Raw genomic sequence first — 17,014 nt, 5'->3', positions numbered from 1 at the left:
GCGTGGTTTACTTGTGTTTTCCGTGCGCAAGTCTGGACGGAAAATCGATAAGCTTGAAAAGTGCTTATAGGCCTCGAGTGAACTGTCGTAGGTCCCGCGTGAGTCGCCACCAAGTTAGTGAATACGCATACGACGACGGTGACGATTGACATTGAGTTAAACAACTGCAGACATTTTTGATGTGAAACACGAGTCTTAATTTTGTTTACCGTGTCCTCGCACACGAATAATCTCCCCCTCCCTCCAGAAGTGGATCAAGTGGCCAGCAGGTGGTCAGGGAAAGTTATGAGGCCCTGTTTCATATCTATCGTCGTCGTCCTGGTCCTGATTGAAGTACCCGACCGTAGCGACAGCATCTCTCATAATTTGTAAGTACCTCGTGGCCTGGCAATCATCTGTCTGCTCGTGTTTCTGTAATTTTTTTGCGATGTTTTTGAGTTCTGTGGCAATAAAGCTCAATTGCTCTGTATGCAGTAATGAGGCGATAAGTGTGATATTTAGGTCAACCGTAAAGGACTGCGTCTCTTAAAGGAATCACGTTGCAATGACGGTATGTTCCACAAAAAAATTTTGGTAATAAAACTTACAGAAAATGTTTGTTTCGCGGAGATTATTACAGTCGTATTACTGAGAATTAAAGATATGAACTGGATTTATACTTTTAGATTTATATACATTAGTTTTTTTCAAAGAAAAAATAACTTTTTTGTTTATTTGTGGATAAAAGTTAGATTTATATTTATTTTATTTTGAGAAATAAATGTCTTTCATGAATAAGATTACTATCGTTTCATCAAATTGCTGTTGCAACCAATCAAATTATTATTCGCATAATAATGCTGTTATGTGATGAACAAATAGCTTTATGCTCATTCCATTCATTAAAGTGTTATAAATTAATTATTATTAAATCATTGCACTAACTCCATGATATAAAAAACCGAACCAGAAATAATGAGAGAGAGAGAGAGAGAGAGAGAGAGAGAGAGAGAGAGAGAGAGAGAGAGAGAGAGAGAGAGAGAGAGAGAGAGGAAGGGGATATTGATATTTAAAAATAAAATAGTAATAAAGCAAATATTTTTATCTAACTTTCTGGATAAAAATTATTAATATTATTATTAGTTTTAATAATTTTAATATGTGATTATTTTACTCTTTTAATTGGTAGAGTGAAAGGATGGGCGCACAAGCTAGGCTTCGAGCTGTCGCAATTGGGCAAGTTTGTAACGAAGGTGGAGAAGTTCGAGGAGAGCTATAAAACGGCAGATGTCACGCCACGTGATGGAAATGCTCTTGTCCACGAAATCGCCAAGGATATCAAGACTATGATGGAATCCAAAATCTCAGCTATCAGAGTGCGATTCTTTTATTTCATTTTGTTTAAATTTGTAATAATTATAGATAGTCTTTTCGTTATCAAGCATATTGTTTTATTTGAAACGTAATCCCGCATAATCATTTAGGCATTAAATTTTATTTGTGCTTTTAGAGGATAATGGATGTAGCCGAAACGTCAGCGTTATCATCCGCTGATGTAGATCCGCCGGAAAGCTATGAGTTCGTCGATGCTAAAAACATCACGAAAAACATAGACGTTGAATATAGTCATCACTTTGGTGGCAATGTGAATCTCAACATGTCGGCAGTACATGTACCCACGAACGTGTACAAACGTGCATCGGAAGTCATCCGAGCGATTAAGTGGTCTGAAGCGCTCGACCGCACTTTCATTAACAATTATGAGCAGGATCCATCATTATCCTGGCAATACTTCGGTAGCGCGACTGGTTTCATGCGTCAATATCCTGCTATGAATTGGGTCATGGAATCAGTGGATCTGTTTGACTGTAGAACGAGGAGTTGGTACATTGAAGCGGCCACTAGCCCGAAAGATATTCTTATCCTGATGGACACATCCGGTAGTATGACTGGTATACGGCGGGAAATTGCCAAGCATGTGATAAATAATATTCTCGATACTCTTGGTAACAATGACTTTGTCAACATCATTACATTCTCCAATGAGACTAAAGGGGTAAAAATCAATTGAAAGAATTACATTTGTTAAAAAACAAAACACAAAAAATAAAAAATTAAAACTTAAATCGATTATTAATTGATTGACAAACTTGCAGGTAGTGCCATGCTTCAGTGATACCCTGGTCCAGGCGAATCTGGCGAACATACGCGAGCTAAAGCGAGCCATTTCAAATCTTGATACAGAAAGGATCGCCAATTTCTCTCTGGCTCTAACAACTGCTTTTGAATTGCTGGAAACATTCCGGAATGAACGGGAAGGTGCTAGATGCAATCAGGCAATCATGCTGATCACCGATGGTGTACCATACAACTATAAGGAGATTTTTGAGGCATACAATTGGAAGGATAATCCAGACGAGCCGTTGAAGGCCGATATGCCCGTCAGAATATTTACCTATCTAATTGGCCGAGAAGTTGCAGATGTACGGGAGGTACAATGGATGGCTTGTGCTAATAGAGGATACTACGTACATCTGTGTACTCTGGCGGAAGTGAGAGAAGAGGTCAGTGGATTAAAATTGCTTTTAAATTCAATGGATGTAAAAAAACCTTAGTTAATATAATATAAATCATATTTTATAAAAACAATCGTCAAAAAGTACTTTAATAGAAAGTCCACATAATGTTAAATTTACAAAAATTAAAATTTGGGCATAAAAAATTATAACGAACGAGAAATCTTTCTAAGACATTTGAGCGAGATGACTAGTTTTATTATGATTTATTTATTGAGTTTTTCGAATTTATTAGGTGTTGAAATATGTGCCGGTGATGGCGAGGCCCTTAGTACTGGGTCGCACGGTTCATCCAACTATCTGGACGCCCGTCTATGCTGATGTGACAGATCCGAAAATAACTGATTGGTTGTGGGAACGACGCGAATGTAACGAGCAGAGGCAGCGCTTCCTGCTCTACAATAGGAATAAGAAGTACTTTAACATGGAGGAACAGGATCGGCGGTTTGTGAGGAAGCAGAAACGACGGCATGATCAGATCAGTGATTTGCAGGAATACGATCTAATGACCTCGGTCAGCATGCCAGTGTTTGATCGACGTGAGAACGCGGTGAGATTTCTACTTAGCCATTATTTTGCAAACAATGTCCAAAATTGCCGATAAAAGGGTGACAGTCATACGTCCACATTGTCGATAATGAATAGCCCAAAAGTTCAATTATCCTCCCTTATGTGATGAAACAAAATGACAATTCTCTTCAGCTATCATTAATCAAAAAAATCAGTAATATCACTCACTTTTTTCATTCTGTTTTCTGCGCTTTCATACGCTTTCATGTTTTTCGTCATATGTTTGTAAATTTTCTTATATCTAGAATGCGTAAATGTGACTGCTTCGTTAATACTCGAAAACAATAAACAAGATGAAAGTCGTGAAATTCGCAAATCACGTTTTCTTGAGGTATAATCGTGCTCCATTTGCTTCGGTTTTAAGTTCCTCTTTGTCCACAGAACATCACAAGGCAGGTGCTGGTGAACGAAGCATACTGGGTGACAGAAACAAGAGAGGTTGGCAGCTAAAACAAAAAACTCAAACAAAATTGTTCTATGATGATGCATATAGTACATCCTGTATTTTTATCTTTTGTTTTCGTGCGATCGACGACCTAAGACCTCATCTTCTCTATCAGCCTTAATTGTCCTTTAACGAAGCTTAATTTATTACTTATTAGACTCATTAAATTTGAAAGAATATTTATTTTGAAAAGATAATTATTTATATAACATTGCACAATTATTCTAAATTTTTTGGTCTTTATTATGAAAGAAACAATTCTAAAGTATTACAGTTTTTAATATATTATATTAGATGCATGAAAAATTTAATTGCAATGTAAATGATGCTGAAACAAGGTCGTAGACACGCATAGATCTCTTTTAGGTCCACATTCGACTCTGATATCTTATGTTGATCTCTAATGTTAGTTATTGGAATTATGTCAAGTCATTAGGTAGGTTTAGGTACGTTAGTCTACCCTGTGTCCTGTCGAGACGAGTAGAAAAAAAAGACAAAGTTCTGTCCGCCTGTTGGATTGCGTACGGCAAAAAAAATCGTAAATATTGATTCGTATAGATCGTTCTGCAGTGACTATTATATATCTACATAATACAAAGAGAGAAATATTAACTGAAGGAGCAAGCGAATAAATTTTATTAAAAAATCTCGTTAAATAAAAATTGATTAAATTAAACAATTTTTTTTTTACTAGAAATATTTGTAATTAGATTTAAAATAATGTAAAAGCAGTGGTTTATTTTATGTAACAATAATAATAACTACTTTTTCAAAGCACTTGCTCCTTTTATTACAAGTAACAGCAGGCACGCACGTACACGAATAACATGAATTTTGGCAGTTGAGTGCTAGATTTCGTTAGTCAGAGACATTCGTAGATTTAATTCAAGCGACGACCTCTCAAGATTATCTTAATTAATTTTGCATACACGTTTATACACTCTTGTGACATTCGAATTGAACAAAAAAAATTTATTGCATGTTACTCAAATAATCAGTATTATTTTACAACATCCCATTACATAAAATATATAAAAATGAAACATTCTATCAAATTGTTTTCTATAAAAAGGAAGAGAGAAAGGTCGTCACTTTGATAGAACGGAGTTAATTGTTACTTGAACTAACACTTAGGATAGCCTGCGTCCGATGTTGTTAATTAATTATAGAGAGAATTGGTTGTTTAATTATTATAGAGTTTTTATTGTGTATTGTTATTATTATTCTTATTATTACACATACATATTGAAACAGTAGTTAAGCTAGTTATTGCGTTTAATCGCAAGAAATTTACACTGTTATTCTTCGTCCCTCTCGCGCGCATTTTTATACATTTCAAAAATATAAATACAAATTTTCTAAATATAAATTTAATATTTACGTGGCATTGTATAATCTGGGTAAATTTTTCTAATTAATTTCTCATTCTATAATATAGATATTCTATTTTGCTAACATTATTTTATTCAGCAAAACTTTACCGTAACTATATAACTATTAAATTTGTAATAATAGATAATTATCACAGTAATAATTCGATGATTAAATATTCTTACTTCATATTTTTGTTTCTCAAAAATATTATACAGATGTCATGACATATTTCTTGTTATTATCTTAATATTATGCACACGCTCATTATTATACACACGCGAGGGGTGATCATTTTTCACGTATATGGTTTTTTATATACCAAAACGTGTTTATGTAGACGAACTCATTGTGATAGAAGTTGTTGGAGAAGGTAGATATGCTTCTGGTTATGCGACTTGAGATGATGATAACTCGTAATTTATTTCGACATAATAACGTTGTCATGATATAATAGAGACGTCATGCAATGCGACATAATGCAAGTTTCTTTATTAACGTATCGATAATTGTCTGCGCAGACAATGATCGCCACTCTTCTCGGTGTTGCTGGCACGGACGTACCAATCGAAGAAATCCGGAAATTGATGATTCCACACTTGGTGAGCAATATTGTTAATTATATATTTTTTATTTTACAAAAACGGCAAATTACTTTTTACTTTTTGCAATTGTAATTAGTAACTAATTATGAATAATAATAATTAAACAACCGTATATGAGTAGCAATTCAGGACATTTAACATTTACATAAATAATGATCTATATTGCGAGTAAAATTTATATTTTTATTTAAAATTAAAACATGCATTAATTTTAGAGATAAATATAAATGTTATGTGATGAGAGAGAGAGAAATGTGAGAGAAACAATACAATAAAATTAATACTTAAATGAGAGAGTAACGATTGATTTCTATATATAATACAATGTATTTTTTGCCTCCAGTTTTTTGTTTTTTTTTCTATTGCGCGCCTTTTTGCATAATATATTGAAATTGACAAGATAAAAGTTGACAAACTATATATGAAAAAGATAAGAAACATGTGTAACGAGAAACACATTTTATTTGTCAATAAAATAGCGATGCACGAAAAGCAACTAGATAAAAAAAAACAAAAAACAAAGTAACAACATACCGCAGTAGTCTTTAATATCTCTTTAGACATCGAATATGACGGCTCTATTAAGAAGAGTAACATGAAAATGCTATTAATATTCATTATAGCTTTTATGATGCCAACAGTGCATCAATTGACAGCGCATAACAAATGCAAATTATGATAATACAATCTTCTCTTTTTTTCTCTTCGTGGGAGCAGCTTGGCGTCAACGGTTACGCTTTCATCGTGACTAACAATGGTTTCATCCTAATTCATCCCGATCTTCGACCAGTGGTATATAATGATCTTTAAATTATATTGTTATAATTAACTTTTTTTGCGCGCTCCCCATAGCTGTATCTCGATTTGGCATTTACGTTATGTAAAATTGCAAAATTTTTACTGTTTTATTATCAGCATTGAGTTTTTGACGTAACGAAAAAAAATATATAAATAGTAAAAATAATGCATATTTAAATATATATAAAATGTGTATTTTAAAAATAGTTTCAGGGTATTTTAAAGCCAGCATATAATAGCGTCGATATGGCAGAAGTTGAGTTAATGGATCACCATAAGGGCCCCAGAGAATTCGACGAAGGAATCATTATGGTAAATAAATAAAAAGATTATAAAGTTTTTTTATAAATTTTTTGACAGATTTTTAGCAAATATAAAAATAATTTCTAATTCTTTTATATATAATTAAAGTTGTATTTATATTTTATAGTTTTATAACATTAATGACACGCTCTTAAAGTTAGGACAATATTGTCCAAATATTACACACGTACAACAAAATTGTATACGAGTTTATTGCATTTTTCCGCAGCTTCGCAACAATGTGGTGAATCAAAAGAATGGTAGCGCAACACTTTACACAAAATATCACTATGATAACATGGTGAGTGTCATAATATTTAAACGATAAATATCCGTAAATTTTAACGAGAATTTCATCATTATAATTGGAATCTTAAAGTTTTTCTAACTTTTTCATTATTTTTTAAAAAGAAATTATTTTAAAATAATGAATACTACAATAATTTAATATTTTTAAAGATAATTTTTTTTAATAACTGGAATTATTATTTTAAAGAAGTATTTTGATTTTAAGTCGACACATTTCTATGTGTTTATATAAGAACACGTGTCGTTTGCATTTTTAAAGAAATAAATTCTGTAATTCTTTTTAAACTATCAAAATAATTTTAATTGATGTGTTTGTCTTGATGTTTATTCTAGAAACGAGTCGGCAGAGTAAAGAGAAAATACGATTATACGGGAATAATGGACACTCCATTCACAGTAGTAGTCAGTTTGCCTGAGCATGATCATACTGGAAATTACCGTGTACACGCTACCGAGGAAATACATCGATCTCATGCTAAAGGTACGCATTTTAATTCTATTGATTTTACAGCGACGAAAGCTTCCAATAACATAATGTTAACAAATTATAAATTTACAGTTAAATTGATTCTTTTTAATGGCATACATTTTACTTTTAAAATGCCAACAATTGTCCGAAATTATTTCACGCAGAATGTTGAGTATTGTTATTTGAATTTAATCTTATAAACAATCTGTTTAAAAGTACTTTGAGAAATGAATTGATTAGAAACACGAATATTTTAATAATAAAAGATATAGATAAAGAAAGAGATAGAAAGCCTTTTTTGTCTTTTTTGCTGCACTGCTGCACTGGCGCAATAAGAATTAGAATGAAACAAATATATATGTGTCTTATTTTAACTTATTATATTAATGTAACGAAAAAGAACAGATGAAGAGACAGACAGACAGACAGACAGAGAGAGAGAGAGAGAGAGAGAGAGAGAGAGAGAGAGAAAGGAAGAAAAACTCAAGAATACGATTCAAGTAGATTGGATAGATTAATGTTGACGTGTAGTGATTCGATAACATAATTATGGAATTATGGGTAAAAGTTGATATAAACAATACCTGCAGTTTTCTCTTTGAATGTAATGTCTCGTTTTGTACAAATCCATAGGCAAACGATGGTCTAACAAAGTTGCAAAGTTACGTTATAAAGTTTCATTTAGTACGCAGTTTGAAATCGAAGAGATGTTTGCGAATGTGTTTTGTGTCGCATCGATTATGAAATTTATAATCGCTAGGCGCTTTGCATAGACCTACAATTTTAGATAGAAAAGTTTGATTCCATCAAGTAAAGTTACATCTCATAAATATTCTTGTGTTAATATTGTAAATACTAAAAAAGACACATAACTCTTATCATATCTACAATATCCTTATCCTTCGAAATTCAATTAATATCAAGTTATTACATAATTGCAAAATATTGTTATTCAGAATTTGTATTTATATCTTATTGTAATAATTAGGTGATACATAAGATGATTTTACAGTAAAAATTATAATTTATATAACTTCGTTAGTCGATTTTCGCAGTTATACATAATTTTGCTTAAATTGACAAAAATGTGACAATTATTTTTCTGTCACATAAAAATTTTATACTTATTGATATGATAACAATTTCAATTTCTGCTTCGGGTATTAAATTAAATTATTATCTTTTTTCTTCTGACTTATCGAGGCTTTCGTCGCTGATCTCAATCACTTATGTCAAATTTGAACGAATTGAACTATTATAGGGAAAAACGTGACAGATTACTTCGCGGGTAGTAACTGGCGGGTGCATCCCAATTGGATGTATTGCAAGTAAGTCTAAAATGAGTTTTTCTTACAATAAATTCGGTTAACGCAAAATTTGTTTCTTTTAGCGTTGTATTAAAACAAACTTTATACGCAGTTAAGAACAATAAATCTATAAATTAATACATGACAGTTTTTATTTGTATGAACATCTTATAAATGTTAGGTATCACTACGAGGGTGAACATAGATTCAACACCTCGGAGATGCAGCTCCTACATTTTCTGGAGCGTACCCGCCTACCAGGCTGGAAGTGGATCGACATGAAGCAACGATCCCAACCGCCGGAATACTCCGCTGCGAGTCCCAGTCACAGCTCTCATCGTAAGTCACAATCTCTCGAATTACTATATACACCTTCATATATTTATTATTACTTTTCAAAGATATTTTTGATAAAGATTTAACAAAGTATTTTGAACAATATTAAAATTAATAACATAAAATTTTTTTTGTGTTCAACAGCTAATCCCTATAAGGCTGACAGAAATTCATACTATTGCGACAGGAATCTATTGCTCAGTTTGGTATATGATGCTAAGGTAACCGAATGGTTTGCCCAGCAAAACCCACCGAATCCCAGCACCAAGGAATCAGGGTGAGTATAATTTTGATTTATTAATCAACATAAGACTACTTTACACAGCATGACTAGATTATTTGAAAAAACAACAAATGTTTTTTCCCTTTTCCTACTATTCGCATAAACTACCGCGTGATTAATCGACTGACTTTTCTAATTATTCGTGTTCTATATTGCTCTCATAATTGCAAATCTGTAATTAATGTAATGATAATATTACTCTTATATTAAACTTAGTATGATATTTATTGCTGTATGATAATTGATTTAGTTAAAAAAACTATCAATTAGAATTATAATAAAAACTTGATAAAATTGAATTTTGAATCCAATGCAGACATTTAATGTTAAACAGTGGCCTCAGTGTTGATAATTCATGAAATGGACGTATTAAAAATTTTTTGAAATAAAACAAAAAAATAAAATATAAATATAAAATAAGTAAAGGAGGAACGATTAATCGCTGCTTGACGCATCTTTAGGACAGAGACATCACTGTTTTTCTACCACTGTTTCCATATCAAAAATAAAATACGCGCTCATTTTTAAATACAAGGTACTCCGTCCCGTGTTTTATTTTATTTCTCTATTTTATGCACAGTTTTATCTTTCTATTTCTGTCTTATTTTTCTTATTTGTGCGAGAATAGAAAGTTCATCTGTTCCTTTTGACTAATGTACTTACCACTTTGACGCCATGCAGACCTTTAGCTAGGCTGATGAATCAGATGCCCAGGTAACGCCATCACAACGCATCTTACATTCTTAGAAAGTAACGAATTAATTCTCAATCGTTCGTATTTTACAATATAATACAGGTGTCGACTCTTCTTTTTTTTTCTTTTCTTAATTTTACCTTTCTTTCTTTCTCTTTTTTCTCATGAAACCCGTTCAAAAGTTTTTTATTTTGTTCCACTTCCCATTAGTGGAAATTGCGTTTATTATTCTTTTTCTAGTTGTATTAATGTAACAAAATTTTGTATTAAATTTTATAGAAAAATTAATAGAACCATATCTTTCGCAAAGTTCTTTCTTTTTTAATAATTTGTTACTTTTCTTTGTAAAATTGGTATTTATTTTTATATCGCACAATATGATCTTCGTTTTTTTGCTTCTTTCTTGTTATTCCTTTTCTCTTTTTATCTTTTGACACTTTGAGGTTGGCGCAAATTAGTTTGCAAATCGTAGGATGATTGTCATCTTTCAGAAACAGAAACCTGAAAAGGAGGAATACTTTGCGAGTGACATCATGAAAGCAAGATTTTCCTGGCGTGCAGTTGACTGCTTTATAATACCGTTTTTGAAAATATCATTCGCTCGTTTGCGTCATTCTTGAAGAATACTTACTCTGATTAGATACTTTTTATTGAATCTTTCTCTGATTTTTTTGATCGTTGAACCTTTTATAACACAATAAAAAAAAATATATGTTACGATACAATGATATAATTATATCTTACTTTTAGCAAGATATAATTTGTCAGATTTTTCACAAAGAATCAATTGTGGTTTCGAAACCGAAACAGAATAATTGCGATATAATTTCTTTTCTGATTCCTTTAATCGAACTTGTCTCTTTTAAATAAAATCCCAAGCATATGGCGCAAAAGAGCTACGAGTTTGCGTACGAATTTGAGAAACCTGTATGTTGTATAGTTTGTATACTGAGTATATGTATATTTTAAAACTCTTGTATAACGATAAAGCAAATTAAACGCCAGCTAGAGTCACGGGGACAATCCGAATGGTTATTTCTGAAGTGTCTTCTTGCAGGAAACTGTTCAAACAACGTTTTGGGGTGGTACTGGCGTTTATGGCCACACATAGTGGATTGACCAGATGGCAAGATTTTTCTCCAGAAGAGGATATGTCGCTACCGGAGGATCATTTCAGTAACCTGTATCCTCATGCCATTGACGAAGTGTGGTACAAACGAGCGGTTGAGCAGTATTACGTAAATCCGGACAGTTTCGTTTTTTCCGTACCAATCGATGACGAGGGTGCCGACAACACCACTCTAGTCACTGCTAGTCGTGCTGTATTTATCGGTAAGTGATATTCAAGCTATTATCAAAAAATAAAAGAAAAATATGTTCCTTTTAACCCCAAAATGTACAAATTGTTAAGAATCTTAATTAAACACTTTTATTTTTTTAAATTTCCTATTATTAATATTGATTAAGATAAAAATGATACATTTAAAATGAATATCAATATATGATTTATAAAATTTATGTATAAAATATTTAAAATAAATTTGCAGGAAACGATGTAAAGGCGCCGGCCTTGGTGGTCGGCTTTCAGTTCCAGCATACTGCCTTGCAAACGCTTTTCCAGAATATAACATTTAACTGTGATGGTAATTGCCATAATAAGCAAACATGTAGCGACGACAGCTTGGCATGTTATCTCATTGACAATAACGGTTACATAATCGCCGCCGAGGATGAGACGGATGCCGGTAAATTTTTCGGCGAAGTTAGAGGTCCGATAATGAGCAGATTAGTCAACGATGGTGTTTTTGAGAAAATAAGGATCTTCGATTATCAGGCGGTGTGTTTCAAGAGTTCGCAAACCAACAATGCCGGCAACATTCTTCTCACCGTGAGCATTTCAAATTGTAATAACAATACTGTTAAGTCCCATAGGTCTATTCTGTAACTCGTTAAGAGGTATCGGTATTGTTATACAGTTGTTGCGCAGATATTTTATATGGTAAAAAAGCTGCGCAATGACAGTATAACGATACCGACATCTCTTAACGAATTACAGAATAGGCCTACTGTAGTGCGATTCTGTAACTCGTTAAGAGGTATCGGTATCGTTATACAGTCGTTGCGCACATATTTTATATGGTAAAAAAGCTGCGCAACGACAGTATAACGATACCGATAACTCTTAACGAGTTAGAATAGGCCTACAGCAGTGCGATTCTGTAACTCGTTAAGAAATATCGGTATCCGTTATACAGTTGTTGCGCAGATATTTTATATGGTAAAAAAGCTGCGCAACGACAGTATAACGAAACCGATACCTCTTAACGAGTTACAGAATAGGCCTAGAGTAGGTCTATATCGTTATACTGTCGTTGCGCAGCTTTTTTACCATATAAAATATCTGCGCAACGACTGTATAACAATACCAATACCTCTTAGCGAGTTACAGAATAGGCCGTCTGTGGTGGAATTCCGTAACTCGTTATCTCGTCGTTATGTGTTATAACGACAGTTGCGCAGCTTTTTTACCATATAAAATATCTGCGCAACTGTCGTTATAACACATAACGACGAGATAACGAGTTACAGAATTCCATCACTGGACCGCTATTCCGTAACCACTTACCGACAACTATCGATGTCGTTAAGTGTCGTTGCGCATATTTTTTCATATATCAAAATACGTGCGCAAAGACACTTAACGATATCAATAGTTGCCGGTAAGTGATTACGGAATACTACCCTGAATGTCAGTTAAAAAAAATCCAAAGTACTTATTGTTTATAATTTATTAATTATAATCAGTCTTATTTAAAGAATTTGAAAAGAATCTTAATTCCTCTCTTAATCGCCTGACGTTAATTGAACATGCATATGTCTTCTTTTTTACGTTTTCATGAAATATAAGCAGCAGACATATACAAAACAAGTATAGTAATAAAGAAATATGTAATTTATATGTAATATATATAATTTTATATTTAACAGATAAAATATATATTTTTTTATCTGTTCCAAAATTAATTAGCAAAATGTCATGTTGTAGCCATGGAAGCATTTTCAAAAAGCAGTTATGTGGATGATCGGTCATGCCGCTTGGGCTTGGGCGAAAATGGGCATAATAGAGTCCGATGACACGGAAGCATATGGTATGATAAGCGATGATGAATCAGCCATTCATGACGATTATCACGAGACTGAGGATAAACTTCCACCGATTGATCTAAAAGACGGGAGATCAAATTTTGATTCAAATATTATAATCAACCGTACACACCCAGAAGTGTGCGATCAAGAGGTAAACTTAAATTTTCAAAATATATACTATATCTCTCATAATAACTGTATATTAACTCATAATATTATAGATTATAATTATAATTTAATTTATACTATATATAATTTGTTTACTAAAGAAAATTTAATTTTGAATTGGTCATTTTACTTAAAAAAAAATTAATTTCAAATTGAGATTGTAATAAGATATATTGTAAATATATCAATATTATTATATCTAAAACAGCTTTTCAGTAATTAAAGTATTATATAATAAACTATTTAAAAATATATTGTTCTCTTGGCTTTTGATTCTAAATTTCTTTTTTTGCATACTTTGATATCTAATCATTGAATCTACAGGTATACTTGTACCTTCTAAACGCCTCGTTTGAGTCATACGATAAGGACATAGATGATTGCGAACGACGATACATGGTTCAACCGGTAGCTCACAGCAATCTGCTACTGGTGGTGGTAAATACCGACTGTGGTGATACGAAGTCGCCGATATTGAGCGTCAAGCCCGAGGAAGTGATTTATGAAAATAACACGTTGGTCTGCCAAAAAGCGCTCCTCAGTTTAAAGCGGAAGCGACCACAATCCTGTATACGTTCGCATACTCGCGAGAGTGAGATCAAGGACCAATGCGGTTTGGCAACAAACGCAAGATCAAATTTATTCCTCTTGATATTGTTGCTAATGTGCACGCTGGTTGGAAGGAATACTTTCCTTCTCGACTAAGATCGAGCTAATTTCGTAGCCAACAATTGGTGTCAAACTATACAACAATGTTCACGGTATGCCGTGAATCGAGTGGACTTTCACTTGATGGAGCGTATGTATGTATTTGTATATCCAGTTGTCTTGTTCGATGATTAGGATTGCTGCGTATTTGAATGATTCTCCATCTGTTTATGAATTGATTTTTTTCAATCCAATTTGAAAACTAGGAAAAACCTAAAAAATATATATAGATAATTTAATACACAGAAAAAATAATAAAGAGAGAATTAACTTTTCCATTCTTTTCAAAAATTCTTATATTGAAATTTTTAATTCTCTCTGTATATCAATCCTGATCATGAGTGCTCTGAAATATTCTGTATACTCTCTACCTCTCGTTACTACGATTTCGTTATTGTAAATCTGGACACAGTCGAGTTATTTTAGACGAATTTAATATGCTATCCGATCCTGCCCGGTACATCCAGTTTCTACGCGATCAATCAAATGTGGCGAACGCAATCGATATCAAAATGTATGCTAAGATATAAAATTGTCCTCCATCATCATCAATCGTCACAAATCAGATTAGATGATCAGAATTAAAACGTTTAGCGTAGGATCGTTCGTTAACACATTTTCGATCACGAAATAGAGAAACAAGTACGATTCAATAAATGATTTTTTTGGATGCGTTTTGTTATGCCATCTAAAAAATTGACAAGAGTTTATCCTTTAAAGATAACATTGGATAAATTACTGGCAATTCTTCTTAATCTCTGTCTTTTTTCAATACTTTGTACTCGAAGACAAGCAATTGAATCCTTCAGCAGGCAAAACAAGAAATAGAAAACATATACTAAGCGTCATGAGAATGTCTCATACAATACACAAAGTCACATACATTTGCGACATATTTTCATATTGTTTAAGCAATAATTATGATGCGATAAAAATATCAGGATATAAAAACATATGTCTGAAATATGCGTAATTATCCAGAGACACTTCTAGCACCAAGTATATGATGTTAAAATAGTCGAGATTCTTTTTTCCAATGATTTTCCAAATACATCCGATATTGTTAAAAGTATTTGCCTTTTATGACAGAAAACAAATTTTCTTTTGCTGAATATCAGGATGCATTTCAGAGATCATTAAAACAAAGCGTTTCAATGGGATTGAATGGTTAAGAAAATTACAAGTATTCTAGAATCGATTTAATCAGGTTAAATGCAAAACTCGTTGAGACATAGATTTTTCTAGTTGTCGAAGCTGAGTCGCGTACTTGCACGGTGCACGTTCACAAAAATGTAATTAATACATTCGCATACGCGCCTTGTACATTATAAATCGACGGCGATGCGGGGAGATGCGCGTCGCTCGACATCTACAGAAGATTACGAAACGTTAATTTTGTATATTATTGTATTATATACTGAGATGTAAGTATGTGTTTGTAAAGAAGTAGGTGCCTTTGGACACGTGGTTAAACAAAGAGAAAAAGAAAAAAAGCGGATTATGAGATCTTGTTGTATGTTTATCGAATAAATCACCGAACGTTCTATATATTATCGCTGAACTCCGGTTCTCGGAGGGTGGCCTCGTCGTGGGAACGAGTTCCATTCAGGGAACGGGGGAATGTTGTTTGTATTACATAGAGTTTATTACAATTTGCTATGTACAACGGCTTGCCTATATAAAACGAAAACGTTTTCGTATCAAAATGACAACTTTTCGAGAGAAAACTAGATTTTATATATACTTAAACCTTATTATATCTTCCCAATGTCTTGTTATTTCCAAGGAGTCTTTGCACACACGTGTCTTGTTCTGTTTTCCAGCTTCTTTCCTAGCTCTACATATGAATTGCTGGAGATTGTTAAGGAATCAGTATTACAATCTGTAACAATCTCGATCGCAGTTCTAATCTGTCTCCAGTTCTAATCTTTCTGTCCTCCAGTCATACATTTAATATAGCGATATTAATATGAAATGATGTGTCAATAATTTTCTAATTTTATGTTTAATCTTTCATGCAACTGTTAGATGGTCGAAAATGGAAGGCATTCCACGATACTCTATTAAACGAAATGCAAGATTTGAATTTACCGCGTTTATTTAATTAACACGTCGTCACGTTAAAACCATTGCATGTACATGTCTGTAACTGTACCGTAAGAAATTGCGCAATACGATTGGTTAATTCAGTCGTTTCTACGGCTAATTTGAGCAATATAATTGGTCGAAATCTTACGGTTACGATTACGGAAATGTACGTGCAATGGTCTTTACTTGTATTTTATTGGATCCGTCTAGAAACAAATCTACATATAGTAAGTTCTGCGCGATTACGAAATTTTCGTAGAGTGAACTTGTTATATGCTACTAAGCTTGTTCTTTTTAGCTATACTACTTGCACGATTCACCTTTTCTTCTTTTCTCTTTCCCGGAGAAGAAAAAAGGAAAAGATGAACTGAGCAAGAAGTACAAAAGGCAAAAAGAACAGATATCTATGACCAGTTGGTCATGGGCATGTAGCTGATTTAGTTCTAATCCAGGTGTCGCTGGAACTGACTTGTATCTTTTAAAGAGGGGATTTTGCCTGTCTTGACTGGTCTGTTGATCATTTGAGTGCAAGCGAATTAGAACGATACATGCGGTTCAATATATTTAACAGTGTAAACCATTGCCTATCCATAGTCTTTGTTTAATTTTGTACCAAGTGTTTTATCTAATTTTAACCTGAGCAGAACTCGCAGAAATGGCGATGCAGCCTTTAAAAAACCGCGTTTGCTACTATTATGATAGTAAGTATAGCAAGAAAATTGTAAAACTGGAGAAATATATTTTGAAAGTATCGAAATGTATTTGTATCGCTTACGCTTGTGCATTATCTCTATTTGATATGTCTTTATATTCGGCCGTTCAGTTTATTTCCCACGTGATTGATAATAAATAGTACGA

General features: G+C 32.9%; 2 protein-coding genes across 10 annotated transcripts in view; both read left to right on the top strand.

The window, feature by feature from the left end:
- Positions 1–112: 112 nt before the first annotated feature.
- On the top strand, positions 113–16,913 carry LOC105834874 (voltage-dependent calcium channel subunit alpha-2/delta-3). 6 transcript variants are annotated; one of them, XM_036290260.1, is made up of 20 exons: positions 329–368; positions 502–550; positions 1,169–1,355; positions 1,490–2,035; positions 2,136–2,543; positions 2,791–3,105; positions 3,507–3,563; positions 5,463–5,543; positions 6,264–6,338; positions 6,552–6,656; positions 6,877–6,948; positions 7,290–7,437; positions 8,687–8,753; positions 8,914–9,071; positions 9,213–9,345; positions 10,033–10,065; positions 11,103–11,377; positions 11,593–11,933; positions 13,092–13,343; positions 13,685–16,913. In XM_036290260.1, the coding sequence occupies exons 3-20, from the start codon at positions 1,326–1,328 to the stop codon at positions 14,063–14,065; spliced, it is 3,477 nt and encodes a 1,158-aa protein (XP_036146153.1). In that variant the 5' UTR covers positions 329–368; positions 502–550; positions 1,169–1,325; the 3' UTR covers positions 14,066–16,913. The 6 variants fall into 6 exon arrangements, with proteins under 6 accessions (XP_028044532.1, XP_028044531.1, XP_012533148.1 ...); XM_028188731.2 differs by lacking the exon at positions 502–550 and having other exon boundaries at positions 113–368; positions 8,702–8,753; positions 13,685–16,043; XM_028188730.2 differs by lacking the exon at positions 502–550 and having other exon boundaries at positions 113–368; positions 13,685–16,043.
- Positions 16,728–17,014, top strand: part of LOC105834876 (histone deacetylase HDAC1) — a 5,192-nt gene continuing 4,905 nt past the window's right edge. For 3 of the 4 annotated variants that reach the window (XM_012677698.2, XM_012677699.2, XM_012677697.3), the window contains exon 1: positions 16,812–16,857. In XM_012677698.2, the coding sequence (XP_012533152.2) occupies positions 16,812–16,857 (46 nt within the window). Of the gene's footprint in view, positions 16,858–17,014 lie in introns of all 4 variants that reach the window. The other variant, XM_028188734.2, reaches the window with a different exon arrangement.

The sequence above is a fragment of the Monomorium pharaonis genome, chromosome 7 (genome assembly GCF_013373865.1).
Source record: "Monomorium pharaonis isolate MP-MQ-018 chromosome 7, ASM1337386v2, whole genome shotgun sequence".
Lineage (NCBI taxonomy): Eukaryota > Metazoa > Arthropoda > Insecta > Hymenoptera > Formicidae > Monomorium > Monomorium pharaonis.
The sequence above is the reverse complement of the archived record's forward strand: the minus strand, read 5'-3'. Positions and strand labels throughout refer to the sequence as shown.

Coding starts and splice junctions, on each gene's coding strand:
- LOC105834874 (XM_028188730.2), top strand. CDS start 286: ATGAGGCCCTGTTTCATATCTATCGTCGTCGTCCTGGTCCTGATTGAA. Junction 369..1,168: donor GACAGCATCTCTCATAATTT/GTAAGTACCTCG, acceptor TTTAATTGGTAG/AGTGAAAGGATGGGCGCACA. Junction 2,544..2,790: donor TGGCGGAAGTGAGAGAAGAG/GTCAGTGGATTA, acceptor CGAATTTATTAG/GTGTTGAAATATGTGCCGGT.